Source organism: Anas acuta, chromosome 15 (assembly GCF_963932015.1).
Source record: "Anas acuta chromosome 15, bAnaAcu1.1, whole genome shotgun sequence".
In the NCBI taxonomy this organism is placed as follows: Eukaryota; Metazoa; Chordata; class Aves; order Anseriformes; family Anatidae; genus Anas; species Anas acuta.
The window spans coordinates 5,570,008-5,590,325 of record NC_088993.1 but is presented as its reverse complement, the minus strand read 5'-3'; the positions used below and the strand labels follow the sequence as shown (position 1 = coordinate 5,590,325).

The 20,318-nt window shown below is 48.2% G+C and overlaps 2 protein-coding genes across 2 annotated transcripts in view; one reads left to right on the top strand and one right to left on the bottom strand.

Moving 5' to 3' along the window:
- Positions 1 to 24: 24 nt before the first annotated feature.
- Positions 25 to 10,454, top strand: NAGPA (N-acetylglucosamine-1-phosphodiester alpha-N-acetylglucosaminidase). The gene is made up of 12 exons (XM_068699911.1): positions 25 to 187; positions 309 to 794; positions 2,860 to 2,999; positions 3,546 to 3,654; positions 3,966 to 4,094; positions 4,957 to 5,165; positions 6,192 to 6,239; positions 6,654 to 6,782; positions 7,955 to 8,086; positions 8,267 to 8,327; positions 8,841 to 9,086; positions 9,848 to 10,454. Exons 1-11 carry the CDS (start codon positions 45 to 47, stop codon positions 9,043 to 9,045), a joined length of 1,791 nt encoding a protein of 596 aa, XP_068556012.1. The 5' UTR covers positions 25 to 44; the 3' UTR covers positions 9,046 to 9,086; positions 9,848 to 10,454.
- A 300-nt stretch (positions 10,455 to 10,754) lies between these two features.
- The window catches only part of SEC14L5 (SEC14 like lipid binding 5), a 39,333-nt gene continuing 29,769 nt past the window's right edge, over positions 10,755 to 20,318 (bottom strand). Inside the window, exons 10-16 of the mRNA XM_068699918.1 lie at positions 19,852 to 19,922; positions 18,989 to 19,160; positions 18,215 to 18,349; positions 17,688 to 17,825; positions 17,333 to 17,578; positions 16,730 to 16,908; positions 10,755 to 15,771 (exon numbers count right to left, since the gene is read on the bottom strand). Coding sequence (XP_068556019.1) covers positions 15,666 to 15,771; positions 16,730 to 16,908; positions 17,333 to 17,578; positions 17,688 to 17,825; positions 18,215 to 18,349; positions 18,989 to 19,160; positions 19,852 to 19,922 — 1,047 coding nt within the window. The 3' untranslated portion in view covers positions 10,755 to 15,665. The remainder of the gene's footprint in view (positions 15,772 to 16,729; positions 16,909 to 17,332; positions 17,579 to 17,687; positions 17,826 to 18,214; positions 18,350 to 18,988; positions 19,161 to 19,851; positions 19,923 to 20,318) is intronic.

Here is a 20,318-nt window from a genome sequence, read left to right as displayed (position 1 = left end):
TCCGCGCCGCCAGGGGCCGCGCTGCCGCCGGGCGCCCCCCGAAGATGGCGGCCGGGGCCGGGGCTGAGATCGGGACCGGGGCCGGGGCTGCGGGCGGGGACCGCGGGCGGCGGCGGGCGCTGGGCCGGGCGCTGGCGGCGGCGGCGCTGGCGGCGCTGGGCTGGCTGCAGGCGGCGCTCGGCCACGGGTGAGTGGCGGCCCCGCGGATCTCCGGGACCGGGAGGAGCGGGGATGGAGGGGAGAGGGGGGACAGAGAGCGGCGGAGCCGAGCCGAGCCGAGCCGTAACGCCCGGGCGCTGTCGTTGCAGGGCTGCCCCCGGCCCCCGCCTGCTGCAGCCGTACCCAGCCGGGCGGCACGGCCCCCGCCACCCGCACCGCGCGGTCCGGGACTGCCAGCCCCTGCGGCACGGCAACGCCACGCACGAGGCATGGCCCGCGGACAGCAGCAGCCAGCTCCCCGTGGCCACCACCAGGCCCTTCGTCTCCTACGTGCCCCCGGAGGGCGACGATCGCCGGGTGGTGTACGGGCACTTCACCTTCGTCAGGAACCCCCGCAGGACCTTCTCGGTGCTGGAGCCCGGTGGAGAAGGGGGCTGCCAGGCTCGCCGCAGAGCCCCCGTGGAGGAGACGGCGAGGCTGGGCGGCTGCCTGGTGGCCCAGAACGGCGGCTACTTCGACATGGAGACGGGCGAGTGCCTGGGGAACGTGGTGAGCGACGGCAGGCTGGTGAGGAATGCCCACGGCCTGCAGAACGCCCAGTTCGGCATCCGCAAGGACGGCACCATGGTGTTCGGGTGAGGACGGGGCTGGCGGCCGGCAGGGCTGGCTGCGGGGTGGGGAGCGCTGCCCGGGCACTGCCGCCGCGGCCTCTCGTGGTTAGCACAGAATGGGAGATCCCTGCGGGGCTGTGCTCTCTGAGGTTAGGGATGTCCTGCCTGTAACCCACTGAGCTCCCACGGACCCCGTTGGCTTCCTCTCCTCATCCTGCGTGTGGCTGCTCTTCACAGGAAAAATGTGTCTTGTGGTTCAGTGGAAATCCTGACGTCCCCTGGAGTGCCCATGTGCCGCTGCATTACCCTTCCTGAGGTACCGGGGTAGTTAAAGCCCCATATGAGCGCCAGGGCCTGTGAACACGAAGCTTCTCCCTGTTGTCTGAAGAAGGCCTCATCCTCCATTTCCCGACCAGGCAGGATGAGGCAGGCATCCCTCATGATGTCCCCTTGTCACACTGCCGGTGCTCTAATCCCGACCTGTAAGGTCTCACCCTAAGGTCTCTGCTAGCTTGTGCTCGGTGCCTAGGCAGAGCTCCGGGTGTTCCTGCTGCTCTCTCCTGCAAAGGGTTGCTGTGCCCCACTTCTGCTGCCTTCCCTGGGCTCAGTCTTATCCTGAGGAGCCACTATCCAGCATTGCAGTCACACTATCCCACAGTCTCCGTGATCCCAACAAAGCTATAGCCCTGCAGCTGCACCAGCCTCCAGTTCCCTGTTTTGTGCATTTAGCAGTTTCACATAGGCACCTGCTCTGATTCCCCAGGAAAGGGGTGAAAACTTCTCCTATGAGTCCTCTCGGCACTTCCTTCTGTGTGTGCATATGGTTCAGATCCCCTTCAGGCTTTTTAATTTTTTTTTGTTACAAGGTCTTTGTCCATGTCAGCCTGCAGCCGTTGCCAAGCTGATCTATCTCTTCCTCACTCGACTGGGCTATCATCTTCTCACTGCATCGTTCCTGGTGTAAGGCTCTCCTCACCGGGCTGGCCAGCCTCTACAAAAACTGCTGTTGCCTCACTTGGTCAGCTGGGTGCCATCTCTGCCTGTCAGTGCTCAAAGAGGGTCCTGTTGTTGTAAAAGCCACGTTCCTGCTGCCAGTAGCAGCTGTGCTACCACTTAGGCTTGGTTTTGCAGAGCTCCCAGCCCCTGAGGCTGCAGCGTTGCATTCCCCCTCCGCAGCTCAGAGTGGATCCAGGTGCCTGTTGTGCCGGGGCTGGTTGATGCAGGAGCTGCACCCTGTGGTGTCCCTGCGTCTGCCCAGGCGTGCTGCTCTCGGGGAGCTTCTGGCAGTAATTTGGACTGTCAGGGCCATGCTGTGTTCAGCAGGACAGCGCTGGGCACGCTGTAACCCCCAGCCTAGCAGAGACGTTCCCTCCACCACTTAGACTGGGGTTAGGTAACCGCAGGCTTTACAAGCCAGCAGCTGGCTATGCTCGTGGTGGTGTGCAGTTTGATCAGCTGTGTTCCTTTTGGATTCTCTTCCTGTCCTTAAATGGATTTCTTTCTGCCTGTTTTCTATTCAGGTATTTTCAGTTTCACTTTTTTACAAAACGGGATGCTTTATTTGGCTACAATCACACACACTAAAACACCAAAAGGTAAGCATCCAGCTCCCACAGGACACGTCTGGAACATGTGCAGCAATTAGTTTTACATCAAAAGCTGTCAGAGCTTACAATGAGAGTACAGCTGCTCAGCTCCAGCCTTTTTAGCTGCCCTGTGGGTTGCAAACACCAGCCAGCATCAGATTTTGATGAACCAGCTGTGGCTCAGCACCCTGATTTCTGAGAGAAGCCTGTTCCTTGGGAAGCATCCCGGTGACACATGGTGCCTGAGCTGTTAGGGGTGCTCCCACAGACCCCCGAGCACTTGCCAATGGCTCTGCCCTCAAGTTCTGCCAGCTGATTTCTGCCCTTTTTATCCTGCCTCGGGTCCGCTGGCCACTGCTTGGCTGCTCATGTTGAAGGCGGCCAACAGCCACTCAGCCACCTCTTCCCCTTCTCCCTGCCTCCGGAGCCCTCTGGCAGCAGCAGCAGCTTTTACCTAACGCTGTCATGACTGGGGGTAACTCCTCCTGCTCTCTCTTTCTTAGTTACCTGTCCGAGGAAGATGTTCTGGACCAAGCAAACCCTTTTATTCAGCTTGTGAGTGGAGTGGTTTGGCTCCTGAGAGACGGGGAAGTGTACGTCGGTCAGAGTCAGAAGGCTGAGTGTGATGAAACTCAGACCACAGGTAAATACCGTAAAGCTTCAGCCTGGGCATAGATTGTCCTGATGAGGCTGTTGGAAGGCGGTGGGACCTCTGGGAGCTGTTTAGTTGCAGTATTTGCTGCTTGCTTAAGAGGGCAACATCTTTTCTGTGCTGCTTTACCCGAGTGTGTGGCAGCTGTGGTACGAGTGCCACAGTCTGCAAGGCAGGGCTGTGCTTGCCTGTTCGGTGCTGTCAAAGAGAATTTGCTAAGGATTGTGAGAAGTGGTAGCACGTCTGGTGTTAATGCTTGTCCAGAGAAACTCAAAGCAGGTGCCTCCTGTAGGGCATGAATACTGCAGGCTTCTGTGTCCCCTTCCTTTGTCCCTGTGCCAGACAGAAACCTGACAAGAGCGCTTCTAGGCATGTTATTCCTGGATGGCTCGGATAAACAAGAGGAACATGGGCTCTGTTCTCATTGTGTTTCAGTTTAGCTGTGCCCCTTGCTGGGAGCTATTTTGCAGGCAGATGCGTCTCAACAGCCCGTCCTGTCACCCAGCTGGTGGATCAGTTATTTCCTCTCCTGCACAGGAACCTTCGAGAAGTTCATCAATGTGATATCAGCCAGGACTGCGGTTGGACATAACAGTCAAGGGCAGCTGGTCTTGGTTCACGTGGATGGACAGACGGAAACCAGAGGGTAAGGCCAGGGCGGGGGTGGGCCCTCAGGGGAGGTGCAAATTCAGTCTAAATTCTGTCACTAGAGCTGGAGGGACTCTGCAGCTGCCACTGACGTGTTCTAAGGCAGAGAGCTGCAGAATTGAAGAGGTCATTTGAAGGCACTGCCTGATGGTTTGGTGCTAGAAGGGCAGAGCCACGGGGTGCTACCTTCAGGCAGCGAGTCAGCACACGTGGGATGGGAGAGCTGCCAAGGAGAGGGGCCGAGCTTCTGGCACAGCAGTGCCAGGTTGGAGGGCGTGAATGAGCAGTGACAACCGTGTGCTTTTGCAGGCTCAACCTCTGGGAAATGGCTGACTTCCTGAAGCAGCAGGGAATCATCAATGCGATCAACCTGGATGGTGGAGGGTCTGCAACGCTAGTCCTAAATGGGACCCTCGCAAGCTACCCGTCGGAGCACTGGTAGGTGCTGGCTGCACGTGCCAGGGCTGCACGGGAAACTGCACAGCCCCCGTTAGCGTGCAGAGCTCGGTCCTGTCCCTCTGCTCTGCTGGGGAGTCAGTCCTAGTGCTGCTGGGAGTTCACAGTGTGAAGGCAAGTGGCAGGTTTCTGGGGAGAGATACTCTAAATTTAAAGCAATTAGTAACTACTTGTATTTTCCACTTCATCATCTGGGATTAAAGTTTAGCTGTTTTCAGATATGCAGCAAAGCTGTGTGAGGTGATGGAGTGGCCTCGTGTAGGAACTGGGTCTGAAAGCAGCTCTTGACTGAGGAATTCGCAGTTGCATGTTCACCCCAATTTGAAGATATCTGTCAACAGCTTATTACTATGGAAGAGAAACGCTGACCTGGAGACCCTGCTCTGCCTCATGTCAGGGTACCTAAAGAATAATTTATGTTAGATTTAGATTTTTAGCCGTTTCTGACTGCAAACTTGAAGTGATTGAAAATTCTGTTTGCTGTCTGGCAGTTGAAAGCCAAGTCTTGCTGTTACTGCAGTGATGTCCCTCACTTAAAGGCAAAAATGTTCTGATAAAGGCATATTGAACACAAAAGTTAGGAAAGCAAGGACTGCTTACAGGGAGACTTTGCCTGCGTGTTGCTTTTTTGTAATTCTGTGTTTGGAATGACTCCTGTCCATTAGGAGTTAATACTGATGTAAAACGCTGACCCAAATCTAGCTTTATATTTTTCCATTACTGACATTCTCCTTTGCCAGTGTGAATTGGGATGAAAATCTGTGGTTGTTACCAGCCGGTTTCATGTAGGGCTGGGAGCAGCAAAATGCTCGCACACCTTATGGGACCCATCTTCTGTCCCCAGCTCCTTTGACAACATGTGGCGCTGCCCTCGGAGCATCTCAACCATCATGTGCATCCACGAGCCCACCTGCGAGCCCCCGGACTGCAGCGGTCATGGGGACTGTGTGCAGGGGGAGTGCCGCTGCAATGGGGACTTCTGGAGAGGCCCAGCCTGTGACACGTTGGACTGCGGCCCTTCCAACTGCAGCCTGCACGGCACCTGCACGGCCTGTGAGTCACCGTGGCACTCGGGGTGGCACTCAGGGGGACGGGGCTGAATTGCTCACCTGGTCAGAGCAGTCACGCTCGCTGTAGTACAGGTGTCACATCCAGAGTCCCTTCCCATCGTGGGCTAAAGGGCTGTAGCTGATGCCATTTGGCAGCAGCTGCTTCCCTCCCAGCAGAGGCTGCCCATGTCTGGGTGCCCAGAATTGTGGTGCCGCAGGTGCCAATCCCCCTGCCCTGGCTTTGAAAGCCTCCACCCTGGTCGTACCTTGTGGTGCACGGAGCTGTTCTTCCCCTTCCCTCTGGGCTGGAGGCAGTCAGAGCATGCTGCCTTTAGGGAACAGCAGCACTGCCAAGCTGGGACTCGGATTTGGAAGCTAGAGCTGTAATAGGGCTTCACTTCAAACTCTGTCTCAGATTCCCTTTTTGCCCCCTGGGCTTGTGCTCCTGGTTTTCTTTGTAAATGTGATGTTGGAAAATGCAGCGTGTTACACTGCATGACAAATAATGCAGCTGAGTTCTGCCCCCTCCCTTCGTTGTTCCTTCCCCCCCATTTAGTTACCCTGCATCTCAGTTGTTGCAAGTGCAATTGCTACTCTTCTGTAAACCAGTCTTGAAACCAGCAACTGCTGTAAAACACAGCCCTCAGCTTCTGCTCTTCTATACCTGCTCAGTCCATTTCTCTTCTACCTCCCTGGTTTAACTCACAGCCCAGTTTGCACCAGTGAAATGACTGGGCAGAGCCCACTGGGTGCAGGTGTTGCCAGTAGCTGACCCAGAGTTAATATCTCAAAATCCAATCAAGCAGGAGGTGTCGGGGAACTGCTGTGTGGGGCAGGTGTAATGGGTGGGGTTCATACCTGACCTCTTGGTGAGTTCAAGATTCCTCATCTGTGGGTTCCCTGGCAGAGGCAGCCCGATCTCACGTTAAAGAGGCCACCCCACGAAGCAGAGGTTCCTAATTTTGAGTTCCTGCAATTTCTAAGTATTTCTGTGTTGTTGTTAATGTCTGTTCTGTTTGTATTTGCACAGCTGGATGCCTGTGTGATGCTGGCTGGGTTGGCAGCAACTGCAGTGAAGGTAACACTGATTTCTGCTCTATTCTAATTCTTTGTAGTCATCAAGAGGATATCCTGAACTGCTTCCTCGGGGGCTGGCTGCCTGCAGTAGGGGGAAGGTCCCCAGTACTCTTTCCAAGAGAGAGTAGTGAAGGGTGAGGCTACAGCACACTCTCCTTTTTTGTCAGTGTGAGCCTAACTGCAGCCTGAGACTCTTCAGATGGGGTTGGTGTGAAGCCCTTTGCAAACTGCCCTTTTCCTGCCACTTGGAGTCATGGTCCCCGCGTGAGATGTGCTGCTCCTTGGGCAAGGCACAGACTTTTTTTCTGAGCAGCCATCAACATCCTGGGCCAGTGAATGCTCCGGGGTATAACATGGGGTGAGACTGTCACAAACATGTGCAAAGCCTGATGCCATCTCTGCTTGTCTCCTGCAGCTTGTGCAAGTGGTTTCTACGGGGATGCTTGCACCCAGAAGTGCCAGTGCCAGAACGGTGGCTCGTGTGAGCCCGTGCACGGAGCCTGCTCCTGCCCAGCTGGGTACTATGGCACCAGCTGTGAGCACGGTAAGGGCTGCTCTGGAAAACAGCCTGGGCTGGGGAGAGGCTTTTTTTGTTGTATTTGAGCCACCTCGCATAGGCAATTTAAGTGTGAACTCTGCTGAACAGCATTAGGCCTCAGCTTCACAGCTGGAGCACAACCTGCCAGCTCTTAAGGGCTCGCCTGCCTGAATTGACTAAAAAGAAAAGGAACAGAGAGGAGAGAGGAGACATTTTCTTCATCATTAGACAACTGTAGATCCCTGTTGAGTCTCTGCCCAGAAAAGCTGCATTGCTTTTTTGTGTGTATAGCACAAATACCGCCTGCCCTGCCCTTGGAGGTGCTGCACCAGGCCCTGCCCACAGGTCACACTTTGGATGATCCAAGTCAGGCACTGTGAAAGGCTCCAGAGGTCCCTGCTGGCTCCTGGCCTTGGAATTCCAGCTGTGCTTGTGCTGATGATAACTGAGCTGGCAACATGTTCAGTTGTGTAACTGCAATTTACACTTTCTGAAGTACTGGAGGCTCCTGCGTATCTGCCTGAACAGCCTGCTCTGCTGCCAGGACAAGTTAATTGCAGCGTGGGTGTAAACTTGTGTGCACAGTTACTTCAGTGAGGCTTTGTTCTCAGCCTAAGAACACTCAGCTAGCCTGAGCCCTGCTTTACAAAAACCTCCTCCTAGAAGTAAGCAAAATAGCAGTCATTAACTTTGAGTTCAGTGCTTTCAGGCTGATGGAGAACGCAGAGTGGGGAGGTAGAACAGCTTTGTCAGGCTGCAGGAAGCGTGGGGGCTTTGAAGCTGACTGTTCAGCACAACTGAAGAGCCTGCTGGCTGCCTGTGCTCACACAGAGGTACCTCCTTCCCTTTAGGAACTGGCCACTGCCCCCCACCACCTTTGCTTATGAGCCAAACAGCAGGCCCGTAGCTCAAAGGTGGCAGGGAGAAAAGTGCATTGAAAGCAACAATGCTGGAGCCTGCTGTGGTGCCAGAAGCACCATGAATACCTCAGCTATGTGCAGGGGCTGAGCCTCTCTTACAGCTGAGAGTGTGTCCCTGGTTCCTGGCACCCAGCTGGTGCAGCTGAAACAGGCACAACTGAGCTGGGGGCTGAGGGGAGCTGCAGGGTGACAGGCTGGGTGGGTTCTGAACACACAGAGCTCTGCTAATAACCAGCTTCTTTGTGATACTTTTCCTAGTATGCCCCATGGGCTGGTATGGGCCCAACTGCCAGCAGCTCTGTGCCTGTGAACACGCCTGTCCCTGCGACCGAGAGACGGGCAGCTGTAACATCACCTATGACTTGGAAGTACAGGACCAGCTAAACAAAGGTACCTCTGAGTGCACTGGAGTGGATTATTATTTTTCTAAGTATGTGTCAAAGTTGCTCTTCCAACTCATGTTCTGTTTGCTTAGTCAACAGGCTTGAGTTTCTATTACCTTAGCTAAGCTTATCCTTGTTCACTGCAATTTTAACCCCTCACTAACTTTCGGTCCTCTTTGTTTTCCAGCTGGGCAGTGTTTGGCTTCCCAGAATAAGGAAAAGAGCAAAGAAAAATTCTCTCTGTCAGAGTAAGTGTGTAATACTGGTCATGAGTATACATACACACACACACACACACAGAGTAATGTGAGGTAAAGCGACAAAACCTCGTTGTAAGACAAGTGCTGAGCTGAAGCCACCGTCAGTGACAGTTTGTGAGCTGAGCCCAGTGCCCAGCAGCTCGCACAAACAACCAGCTACCTTTCCTCTCCCAGTGACACACTGTGTGCCCAGCAGAAGGGCAGGGACAGATCCTCCACCAGAGCCCGGCTTTGGTAGTATTGCTGAAGCTACAGCCTCTCTGCAGGCCCTGTAGTCATGCACTAACGGAGGGCAAAGCCAGAACCACCCATTAGCTCTGGCTGCCAGAGCAGCCTTTCAGAGCCTTGCACAGAGCTTGCTCTCACCTGCCTGAGAGCACAACTGTAAGCTTGAGATGACAGAGAAGGGAGTACAAACCTTGAGAAATCATTTGCACGCAGGGAGCATGTGGGAGTGGGTCAGGAGATGTTGCTTATGTGGATTTTTCTTTTATCTGATAGAAGAACCTGGATCTCCCTGACCTCTGTCTTGGCTCTGCTTCTTGTGATTAGCACTGTGGGAAACATAGGCTTCTTTCTCAAGGCCAGATCAGAGAGGCAACGTGAAAGTGATGATTATCTCTATCACCCCCTGATGGAGATGAATGGAGAAGCCAGTCATACCTCCACATCTGCTGCCTGTGAGACAGAAGATACTCAGGAATAAATTCAGACACTCTGTTAGAGTCCCAGATGAGAAAAGAAGAGGTATGGTACTCTGCATTTCGGAACTGACTGTTACATTCTGACTAGACCTAGAGTGTAAAACCGCTGACAAACCCAAGACACTTTTGTCTGAGGAACACCCTTGCTTCTTTGCCCAGTTCTGCTGAGTCCTAGCTTCCCTCCCCTCCCCAGCTGCTCTGGCTGGAGCAGATGGGATTGCATGTGGGATTTGGGGTCCCTAGCTGCCATCAGTGGATGCAGGGTGCAAGCAGCAGACCAGCTTCCACACACACAAGGCAATTCCACAGCTGCAGCAGAAATGAAGCCAAGGGTATTCCAGAAAGGTCCTTTCTCACACAGTGATGTAGTCTGTCAGTATTTTTAAGATACAAGATGAAATGCGTGTTACCTCTAGCATAAAGACAGGCTTAAAGATAATTTGGTCTATAGCTGTCTGCATTTCCCTTCTAAGTTCAGACTTTCATCCAAAAATTAAAAGTTGTTTTAAAATGTTAGAACAGGTGCAGCACATGGTAAAACCACAGCATTTTTCTTCCTGGCCCCAGTGGTAGGTTCAAAGGCTGACGCACAGACAGGGCTGTGGCTTTCTTGCACCTGACTTTCTTACCTGCCCTATGCTGACAGCAGGGCCAGAGTGTTTTCTTACTGAACCCCTAGTCCTAGGACTAGTCTAGCAGGTGCTTCACAAGCACTGAATTTCCAGTAGGTTCTTATTGTGTAGCAACACGATGAGTCAATGCTGGTTGAAAAGCCTCATTCCTGTGTTCTCTCCTACCTCCCAGGAGCAGCGTGCTCTGCTCAGCTGCATGGCCCAGCCAGGAAGGTACCACAGCCTCAAGCTCTCACCTGGGGAAAAGAAGAGGAGGCAGCAGCCTGAGCAAGACACTCCTGAGTTGTGCACTGGGCTCACCCTACCCCAGCGCGTTCAGCGTGTGCTTTCCCACCACCAGGCTGCCCTCAGCCAGCGGTACAGTCCCTCCAGCAGCCTTGCTCCTGGCTGCCAGAACTGCCCGTCCCTCCTCAGAGGGGATGGCAGCCATCAGGGGCTGGGGCTGCGACTGGTACTTCAAGCAACCCAAGATCCTGAACATCTCAGCTGGAAACTGGATGTTTTTATTTGAACATGTAATTGCACACTGAATTAATATGAGTTTGCTTCCATGTGAGGGGAAACTAGCCTTTAACATGCTACTTTAATGCTGCAAATTGGGTTTTTAAAGCCTGTCTGAGCCTGAATGTTTTTAAGCACTCTATTTTTATCTCTTCAAGCAAAGAATATGTAATTTTTGTGCCACTGCTGGCATCAAATCAACCTGTAAACTGAAGATTCTATTATTTTTTTATTTACAGAAGACAATTTGCCACTTGAATAAAGTCAATTAGTAATAATTGCCTGAAATGGGAATTCTTGATGCTCAGCTGCAGAAGGCAGAAACGATCCTTGCCCAGTTAATCTCAGTGGGCCATTCAAAGCCATGGAGCCCTCTTCATTTTCAATAACTATCTATATTGCAGGATTACGTGTACTGGCTTACTTTGTGGTATAACCATAAACAACAAATGGTGGTTCTATAGGAAAAAGTAAAAAACATTTTAGTTATTTAAAATTTTAAAGTAACTGGATACAAGTAAGACTTACCTTTGTTTCTGTGGGTACTTAACTAGAGTAGCATGTGCTAAAATTTTCAGAATTTACCTCAGATTTGAAGAGTTGAATTTCATCAAATAATTAGACGTGTTCTTTTGAGATTTTTTTTTTTTAATTTCCAACATACAGAAATGTACAGCTTCTACCAGAACCTACAAATACGATAACTAAGTACATTTTTAGTATCAGATTTGTTGTCAGGTAACACATTACAAAGCACTCTGCATTTTGCTAGTGTGCTCTTCAAGAATGCTTTTTTGTTGGCTGAGAAAAATCAGGACCTCAGTACATAAAAACAGGTAGGGGGAGAGAAAGGAAGACACTGCTTGCTAAGAATGTTAATGCCCATTTAATTTCTATGTAGCTAATAGCTTGGAAATGGATGTCAATGTCATTAAAAGCCAATGCATGTCACACAATACCAATTTAGCCTTCCAAAAGAGAAATAATTAGGTATAAGATTCATCACAATCGAATGCTGGAAGAATGTTAAAGCTAATAGCATGCAAGAATCTGACAAATGCATGTCAATTTTAGTCCTTAGAGTCTAATAGCTCAGCTTCTTCCATTATTTGGCTCACAGTAGAAATGCTTCAAATGTTAAAGAAGTATGAGCTAGTAAAATATATTTTGAAACCAGATTTCTCTGCCTCTAACAAGCTGGAATTTGCTACCGCATCAATACCCAACAGCTTTCACACCTGAGCTGAATGGTCAAGTTGGGCTCACCAGTCCCTACCAGTTCTGAGCTGCTCTCAGTGTTACAGCTTTAAGATGACCAGGTTATGGCATTTTCAGAATCTTTAATGAAGGAACCAAAGATGTCAAAAATAATTCAGGCCTTCTCCAAAGCTCAAAGCATGAACCAGAGGGTTGTACCACTTACTATAAAGAGCTGACCAAAGAATGCAAAACTCAACAGTATTTCAGTTATTTAGTTCAATTTGAGTTTATAAATTCTCATTAAGCTGATTTTTCCCCCATTACTGAAAAATGTGATACAACCAAACTGGCTAACCACAAGTCTGACATGAATAAGGCTGCGTCTGAAATTGCAGCAAACGCATCTGTGCACCCAAAGCGACTGCAGTAACTCAATTTCCTCAGGGCAATCAGGATTACTCTCTGCCCCCCAAAAGCAAGGGCTCAGGAAGCCATGAAACAACGTGGACCTGCACTAAGTGCCTTCCTGCTGATGATGTAAAAGCATGTGGCGTGCCAGTTTTCAGCCTCACCCTTGGCACGCACAAAGTGGTAAAGAAACCAGCAGCGCTGCTTTTGCATCCTGCTGGACTAGAGTCTCCTGCAGTCCTTTCACAAGACCAAGCTACCTGAAACACCAAAACATTTAGCCCAAACGCCTCAGTCACTGTATTTCAGCTTTGCCCTGAACAACAACGATGTCTGCCTTTAGCGCAATCAATGTGCTCTGTCTGTCCTTAGTCCTACTGGGACAGAAGCTAGTAAACAGCAGGGCAGGGCAAGCCTGGGGAAATTGCTAAGAATAGAGGTTTCACATATGGCCATATTTAGTTGTAAACGAAGGCACAGCACTGTGTGCCAGCATCACCTACAGCGCTGTCTCTCTCGAGACCTTGCATCACACGTTACACATGGCAACAGCTCTCTGAGGTAGGCATTATGTTCTGCATATGGAATATCCGAAACAGGGGAAAGCCCTCGTTTACTGAGGAGTTTAATTGTTCAGCACCCACCTCGTTACCTGAACACAGCCCAAGCTGACTGCACTGAAGAACAGCCGCAGGGGTGCTGCTGAGGAGCAGGGGGTCCTTGCTGCACCTCCAGCTCCGTGCCCAAAGCTGGAGAACACCTTCAGGGTCCTGGCTCATGGGAATTACAAGGAGCCACTGGGAGCAGAGCCCAGAACTCCTCTTGGTCTCAACTCACGAGAGACTGCTGTGAAGGAAACAGAGCATCTTATTTTCTAAAGCCTGCTGTGTTTTTTGTGTTTGTTTGTTTTTTTAAAAGAAGAAAAAGGAGTTTTAGAAAAAATCTGCTTCTCTCGCAACTGCAATTCACAAAGCCAGTTTAAAAAAGAAAAACAGAAACAACACAGTAGGCATAACAGAAGGAAGGGAACTACAGCCTGGATGTTATAATAGCATTCGGGGAGAGAAAAAAAAAACAAAAACAAAAAAACAAGGAAAAATCCACATTGGATTATTTCAATTTTTAGCTAAGTAAATTGGTAGGTGAAATAATCCAGGCATTTTTGCTTGAAATTGTCAATGGAGAGATCACAAACTGCTTCTCAAGCAGATTTGTGCAGCAATTTCTCGTGGGACGGGAGCAATAGTACCAAATGAAAAGCTATTTCTTGTGTCCACAGAGCCAGCAGGAGGGAGCTCTCTGCAGGAGCAGCCCCTCATCTCTTGGCTCATTCAGAGACCTGCCAGCATGCACCAAGTTCTAGATGCCTCCCCAGCAAGTGCTCAGCACCTAAACCTTTCACTGGTGGGAGAACAGCACATGCCATGTTTTAAAATTAAGAGAACCCACTGCAATGGGAAAGATTCTTAATCAGAGGAAAACAGTGGAAACACTAGAAACAGGAATGTTACCACCATGGGATGTGACCAAATCAAGTAAGAATCAAGCCATAAAAAGATGAAATCCTGGAACAGCCCAGGGAAGGAAGGGCTGGGTTTGTTCATGCTGCTTTAGGAACCAGTTTAAAACTGCATTTCTAGCACCAGAAAAGATTATTTCTGCAGGATTTTACATTAAGGATACACGCATGCATTTGAATTCCAGGACTCTTGATTTTCCAGAACAAAGGTAGAACTTCTCCCTCTTTGTGTTAAACTACAAGCATGCTGAAATATCAAAAATTGGATCACCTGGGAGAAATGGTATTTTCTACAGAACAACTGGGGAATTCCCTGCAACCAGAACTTTCCTAGGGCCTGCATAACTAAGTTACCTGTTCCACTTTCACACTGAGATGCAAGGTGGGGGACTAATTTCCTCAGTTCTGTTCCTTTAAAAAAATAAAAATAAAAAGCAGCTTACAGAAGCACATCAACTTCATCTTTTGTTCCAGTTATTGGGATGCTTTTCTCCTTTTTCAGTGCCTGGTGCTTCAAAATCAGCAATTAAATAAAGAAGCAGGATTAGAAGGAATTACTTTACATATATGTTCTCCTTACCTGCACACATTTATCAACCTCAATATAAGCTTGGTGAGAGGGGAAAAGAGACAGGATTGTACTGGGTAGCATGGTCATGGATACTTGAATGGCTGTGCTGGCAAAGAAACTACACCTCCACTGCAAGTTGGGCTTCAATCCTGCCCCAGCCCCACAGCCATCTGCACTGTTGCCCAGCTTTGGAACCGGACACACATTTAGTTCAGGCCAGCCTGAGCGATCCGTGCAGCGGTCACCTCCAGCTGGTAGGGATGGGGTCTCTGCACAGCACTGCTGGATCCCAGAGCAGACATCGGTCAGCATCACAAGTCCCACGTGTCTGCTAATTGCAAATATCGCCTAAGTGCAACTCAGTATTTGACACCCTTTTTTTTTCTGCCTAAACAAAAACACAGCTTCTCTGCTACCCACCCCGATAAATCCATCGCCAGCACCTTTTCTGTGTCTGTTCTCTAGCATAATCAGTGGAGATTTCTGACAAACACTGTAGTTTTGGCATGGCATGACTGTCATGAAGATGCACCATCTTCTCACAACTCGCAAACGTAATGCAATAATCACTTCTTAATCCTAGGAAACATCCACGTAGAGCCCCAAAAGCTTTGGGCTCTAACTTGACCTTGCAGGAAAAGATGACACAGCCCTTATCCCTAGTGCGATGTATGATACAGCCCTTTACACAAGAATATCCGGCAGTCACAAAAATTAGAAGTAGAAAGATTCTTGGGAGTGAAGACAATCAGTAATTCCTTTCTAAAAGGGAGTTTGTCTCACTAAAAAAAGTGATTGGATTTAATAAATACTCACTTTTGAAATTATAAATAAGTTAAAAATTAACTTAAAATAAGCTAGTATTTGAATAAATATGTTTCAGTAAGTGCTTAAATACATACATGCTTTTCTTCTGAAGTTTTCAAGTTAGCTCACATTATAAAGACTTCTTTAATACTGCCATAAAACTTTGTGCCTTCAGGAAATAAAATATTGCTTTTCTTAGCCCTTTATAATTTGATTCAGTTCCCATCTACTCGGATGAGATGGGTCAGATCTACCTATTATTGCTTGTAAACCTGAGGAGAAAGGATAAATAGTCTATCTTTAAGAAAGATGCTGCTTACTTGAGGCAGGTTCTCTGCCTATACTTTCTAGAAAACAGTTTTGATTTTTGTGTCTCAGTGGGTTAAAAAAATCCAACACATTTCCTAATAGCATCCTGTCAGATCCGAAGAGGTTTTAGGTTTGACCTGGAACTAGTTTCTAAAATATCCTATCTGTATTAAGGTATTTACAGTTTGCTTCAAGTCCCTGCACCTGAAATGCCCGCTTTACCTTCTGACGGGTAAGTGGTACCCTGGGCACCCAGAAAACTAGATTAATTTTGCTACACGTGAATAATCTAGTCCTACAGATCAATCAGATAAGGCAACATCAGTCTCCTCTACCACACACAGGAAAAGGACTGATTGGAAAGAGCCCTTTAGAGTTCAGTAATAACGTGGGTTCATGCAAACTGACATTCATCCAAAAACACGATCTATGAAAAAGACTACTGGAGAAGTAGGCATCTGATCCAGAAGTACTACACCTGCCATGTGAGTGCTAAGTCTTTGTCGAGAACAGCTCCCAGAAGTCACTCGCTGTCCAGCAGCTGCTGCCTGTGATCACACGAACGACTGCCTCAAGGCTCAGCCCCTGCAGGCTCTTTGGTTTGGTGCACAGAGCAGCTCTGGGGCAGCCAGGAAGCCCTGAGTGGTTTTTCCTTGTGGCGTAGCCTTGTCCTTGCTATCTGGAAAGATGGGAGCTGCTCTGGGACTGGTTCGAAGATGTCGTGGCTCCACTCAGCTGGGAAAATCCGCTGTTGCAAGATTCCAGGCTTGACATGGATCCCCTGGGATGGGACAAAACAGATGTGCTTGTTAAGGCAGGCAGCTATTTCATGGATAACTTTATACATCTGACAGGAGATCAACCTTCTCTCTACAACGCTTACAAAAGTATTTTATTTTGTCCCATCATTTTCATTTGTGGTCTCTAAGAATCTCAAGGTTCCTCTGTGTCACAATGAAGTTATCACAGACATCTTTTTGCTAGCAAAAGGCATTACGACTTGCTTCTTGCAGTAACCATCGGAGTACAATGCATCTGGTCTCTCTGTAGGGCTGCACACACAGGTGCTGAGCAGAAAGGAAAATGAGAGAGCATTCCAAACGCAGCACAGCTCAGTGAATGCAGCCACTGCAGCCAACCTGGGACCTCCAGCCTGCTAAGCACCAGAATCACAGCTCCAGCACCATTCAGTCTTTGTCTTCAGATCCTGCCAACACAGCCTCAATTCACCACAGCTGTGACTGCAGACAGTTTCCAACACAGTTTATGCAGGTAGGGCAAGGAGGAGCAGATTTAAGTGACTGGAGTCAGGAATTTTCTGCTACTCTGAGTCAACAGAGTCTGGCCAGGCCACATTCTCACCTGCCCATCTGCAAGCCTGGTCTACCTAGCCCTTCCTCTGGCTCCTAGGAAAGTACTTGTGAAGTATTCAAATTACTGGCTGATCTGAGAAGTACTTTTTGCATTAAAGGAGACTAGAGGCTACCCTGCAGAGGTTGATGTACACACTTACTGAGAAAGCACGCTTCAAGTCACAACAGACATCTTTGTCAAATGAGATATGAATGACATAGTTAAGTTACTCAAAAAGTAACTTCTCAGAACGTTCCCAACTAATATCAAAAAGTTAATCAGCCAAACACCTCCCTCACACTTCGAGTAGCTGTAATCAAGAACTGAAGTCCTCTCATAGGGCTTTCTCTATTGCAAGTTGTACAGTAACACACACATAAACCTACCTGAAGTCCTTGGATGCAAGCACTTCATAGTAGTATATAAGCTTGCACTTATGACTGGAAACTTGCAGAGAGGCGAGAACATCATCCACCCGAGGGAGGCTAGTGCCGGAACAGGGCAGAGGACCATGCATTTTCCACTGGAGAATGTAAAAGCCGGGCCAACGAGTCACATGAGAGCCCTGGAAGGAAAAGAGCACTCCCAAGTGATTACCAGGCATCTTATGAAATAACTGAATGACTTGACAAAAGTCAAAAGAAACTACTGAGCTGACTGCCTGGAGGAGCGTACATCATTCAATTCATTTTACATACCTTAGCCACAGCTCTGTAATCCTAGGTATGTTTTTTTCTTTTTCATTTTTAATGTTATCTTCAATTAGCTTTTTAACACAGCTTATGGAATCTCTTTCCAATGGCTCAGTCTAAACTAGAACCGCTGCAGCAGTCATTTTCACAGGGAATTCAGAGAATGATTACCACAGCAACCACTTCCAAGCTAGACATGATTTCCCATCCCATCGATTCCTTCCCCTCCCCACCACCAGATCATTTTGGAGCATACTAGGATTGTAAGAGCCATGCCAGGGCCCAAACACATCTGACCTGGATGCTCTCTCCTTCCCGACAAACCAGCGGAGATTCCATACGACTGTAATCCACGCCAAGGACCCACGTCTTATCAATGAGCTGCACGTTGTCCCCAGCAGTAGAGGTACTTGGTAACGTGGCTTCTTTATGACTTGTTTCAGGAGCTCGTTTGGAGTGGAAGAGGCTGAACACCACATCTCCCTTCAGGATGTCAAAGTCCCAAGTGATCACAGACTCCCCTTCCAAAATCTCCACGACTATCTAAAAAGGAAATACAACAAGCACGTAGTAAAACATCAGGCATTCAGATGGCAGTCAGCATCTTCCTCCCCGCTCCACAAACACGCTTTTTCCCTACAAAGGTTTGTACCTCATGTGGAGCTCCTCTGAGGACGCTCGCAGAATGATAGATAGTTTCTGTCCATAACCGGATGTGATCTGCATTTTCTGTCTCTTCATCTGTTTGATAAAGTGACTTAGGAACGAGCCCACCTTCTGGAACAGTACACTAGGAGAGAGAGAGACACAAATAAGAGGGTTCATATTAATCCAGGGGTTAAAGTACTGAGTCATCTGAACTCTTGCCAGCTGTTGGACACTGAGGATAGGCACCTTAACTTCGTGTAAGGTTTCACAGTGGGGCTAAGTTTTACTTGAACTACGATCATTTCTCTAATCAGTCTTAGAGAAACTGAAAAACTTACCACTCGCTTTACTGAAAAAGTTACCTGTACAATGGTTTGTGGTAACCAGAGCAGTGCTACCCCAACCAGAACAGAAATTCAACAGTCTTTCAGAAGGAAGCTGGAGGCTGGTGGGGTGTGTGTGTAGGAAGAGGGGATTTGAGGGAGCTTGACCATTGCAGATTTCACCTGCACAACAGGAAGGAAAACTCACCATGCAGTCTCCTCCCAGGAAATCCGGGATCACCTCTTTGTCCACGTAATCTACCAGCCCTCCTGGACCCTGGTAGTTATTCCCACTGTAAATAAGGAACTTCTGCCTTGTGTTCTCATTGATAAAGGGACTGACCTGCAGTAAGTAGACAGAGGACATCACTGTCACCAAGTGAAGTTAGAGGTAATGTTGAGATACGAACTAGAAGACTGGAAGGCCTCATCAGCAGGAATACAGGCCAGCAGCAGGGTGGAGCTCTGCAACTCTGAAGTGCTCTCCCAAAGTAATGGATAACAAATAAAACGCTATATCCCCTGACATTTTCTGCTTCAGATGAAATAAGTTTGCAGTCATCACGTAACACTAACCTCACAAGAAATTTATCAAGCACATTCTTACATTGCTATAACTGTCAGCAAGCACTAGGAAGAACCATATTAATTACTTTTCTCTTCAGTATCCTCCAACATAAGATTAAAAGAATCATCTTTTCCCATGAACATGATAACCCACCCACCACAGGTTACCACTACTGCACCAGGATGAACAGTTTGTGTCCCAAGTCCTGCTCTGGTAGAATGACAACCACAGGATCAAACACACAGCCTGCTCTGTAGCAAAGCTGTGGCCTCTTCAGATCAGGTACAAACTGCTTGGAAGCTTGTACCTTTTTCAGTCCCTAACCCTTTGAATAAGCAGAACTTACGATGACTGGATGATTGCTATTTGTACGTGTACATCTGCTTATGATCCTGCAGTCCAGATTTCACTCACCAGAGTCCAGAGTACAGGAAAGACCCTGGGTGCTCGCACTATCAGGAGTCTGCCCAGAGTTTCGGGGTAGTTGTCCTCTACAACCTCAATGATTCGAAGCAGGGCCTTAACTCCAGGCCGCCAGAGATGCCGCATATTTAGGCCTTCCAAGTCCACCAGACACGTCCAGGATCTAAAATAAACATGAAGAAAAAGACCAGTCAGAATCTTTCTTACACAGTGGCTGCTTAAGAGCCACAAAACTTTTCAGTAACATCATGGCTTTAGCAAGATCTAAAGGCAGCTGAGATTTTTTTTTTTTTTAATTTTAAAGTTTTTTTTTTTTTTGGAGATTTCCCTCATTGGCTAAATGATGGAAGCAAGCAGTTCCAGTAAAGAGTAGATCTCTACTCAGTCAGCAGACAGCCTGAATCCAGTGAGGTTCCAAGTACACTGGATCCAAGAAAAAAAAGATAAAACAGATATTCAACCCTGAAGGTAAAAGCTATCAGTGTGGAAGAGAGTGAAGGTATACAGACACATTGCTAAAAAAATATTTAAAAGTATATTTTAAGGTTCTGGATTAAAATCACTACTACAGCAAGGTTAAATTCATCTGAAGGGGGACAGGAAAAAAAAAACAAAACAACAAACAAACAGAAGAAAGGAGCAATACTTGTTTTCAAATGAAGCTGTAGAATTTATCTGCATTTAAGTCTGCTATATAAGATACCCCAAAGCCCAAACAAGAACAGCCTGTAAGACATGCACAACACTGCTCTCTGCAGTTTAAACCTCAGAACATCATCTAAAACCACAGAATCATCATCTTCACTACATTCATTCCAGCTTGGTAAGAATACAAGAAAACTGACTATACTAACGTGATGGGCCGGCCAAATAGGTTGGTGTTTTCCTCACACCTCTTTTGTCCTTCCTCATTAATTGACAAAACCTGAAATTAAAGACAGTATAGACTGGGATTAGCCTGAATGTGACTGAGGAAGAAAGGAGAAACCCAAAAACCTTTAAAAATACGCACCCCAGAAATATACCAGTTTGAGAACTTACAGTGTGCAAAACAGTAAGTCTCTATGTGTTTGGAAGAAAAAAAAAAAGCTTCTTTACTGAAAAGTTATGCTGGACATACAAGGTAGAGATGTTGACATCTACCGTGAAGTATAAGAGCCTCAGGGTCAAATGTTATTAGCTGAGCTGCATGGAAAATGGCCATGGAAAGCTTACTGTTGAACTGCAAACTATCAGAGAACATCCTTCTGGCCCATTCGCATGATTATAAAAAATTAACTTCTGTATCCACAGGAAGACAGAGAAGCTAGGCCATGCCAAA

Bases quoted from the DNA above. Each gene is read 5' to 3' on its own strand.
- NAGPA (XM_068699911.1), top strand. From the start codon at position 45: ATGGCGGCCGGGGCCGGGGCTGAGATCGGGACCGGGGCCGGGGCTGCG. The intron at 3,000-3,545 runs GTAAATACCGTA...TCTCCTGCACAG, and splicing joins TGATGAAACTCAGACCACAG to GAACCTTCGAGAAGTTCATC. The intron at 3,655-3,965 runs GTAAGGCCAGGG...GTGCTTTTGCAG, and splicing joins GGACAGACGGAAACCAGAGG to GCTCAACCTCTGGGAAATGG.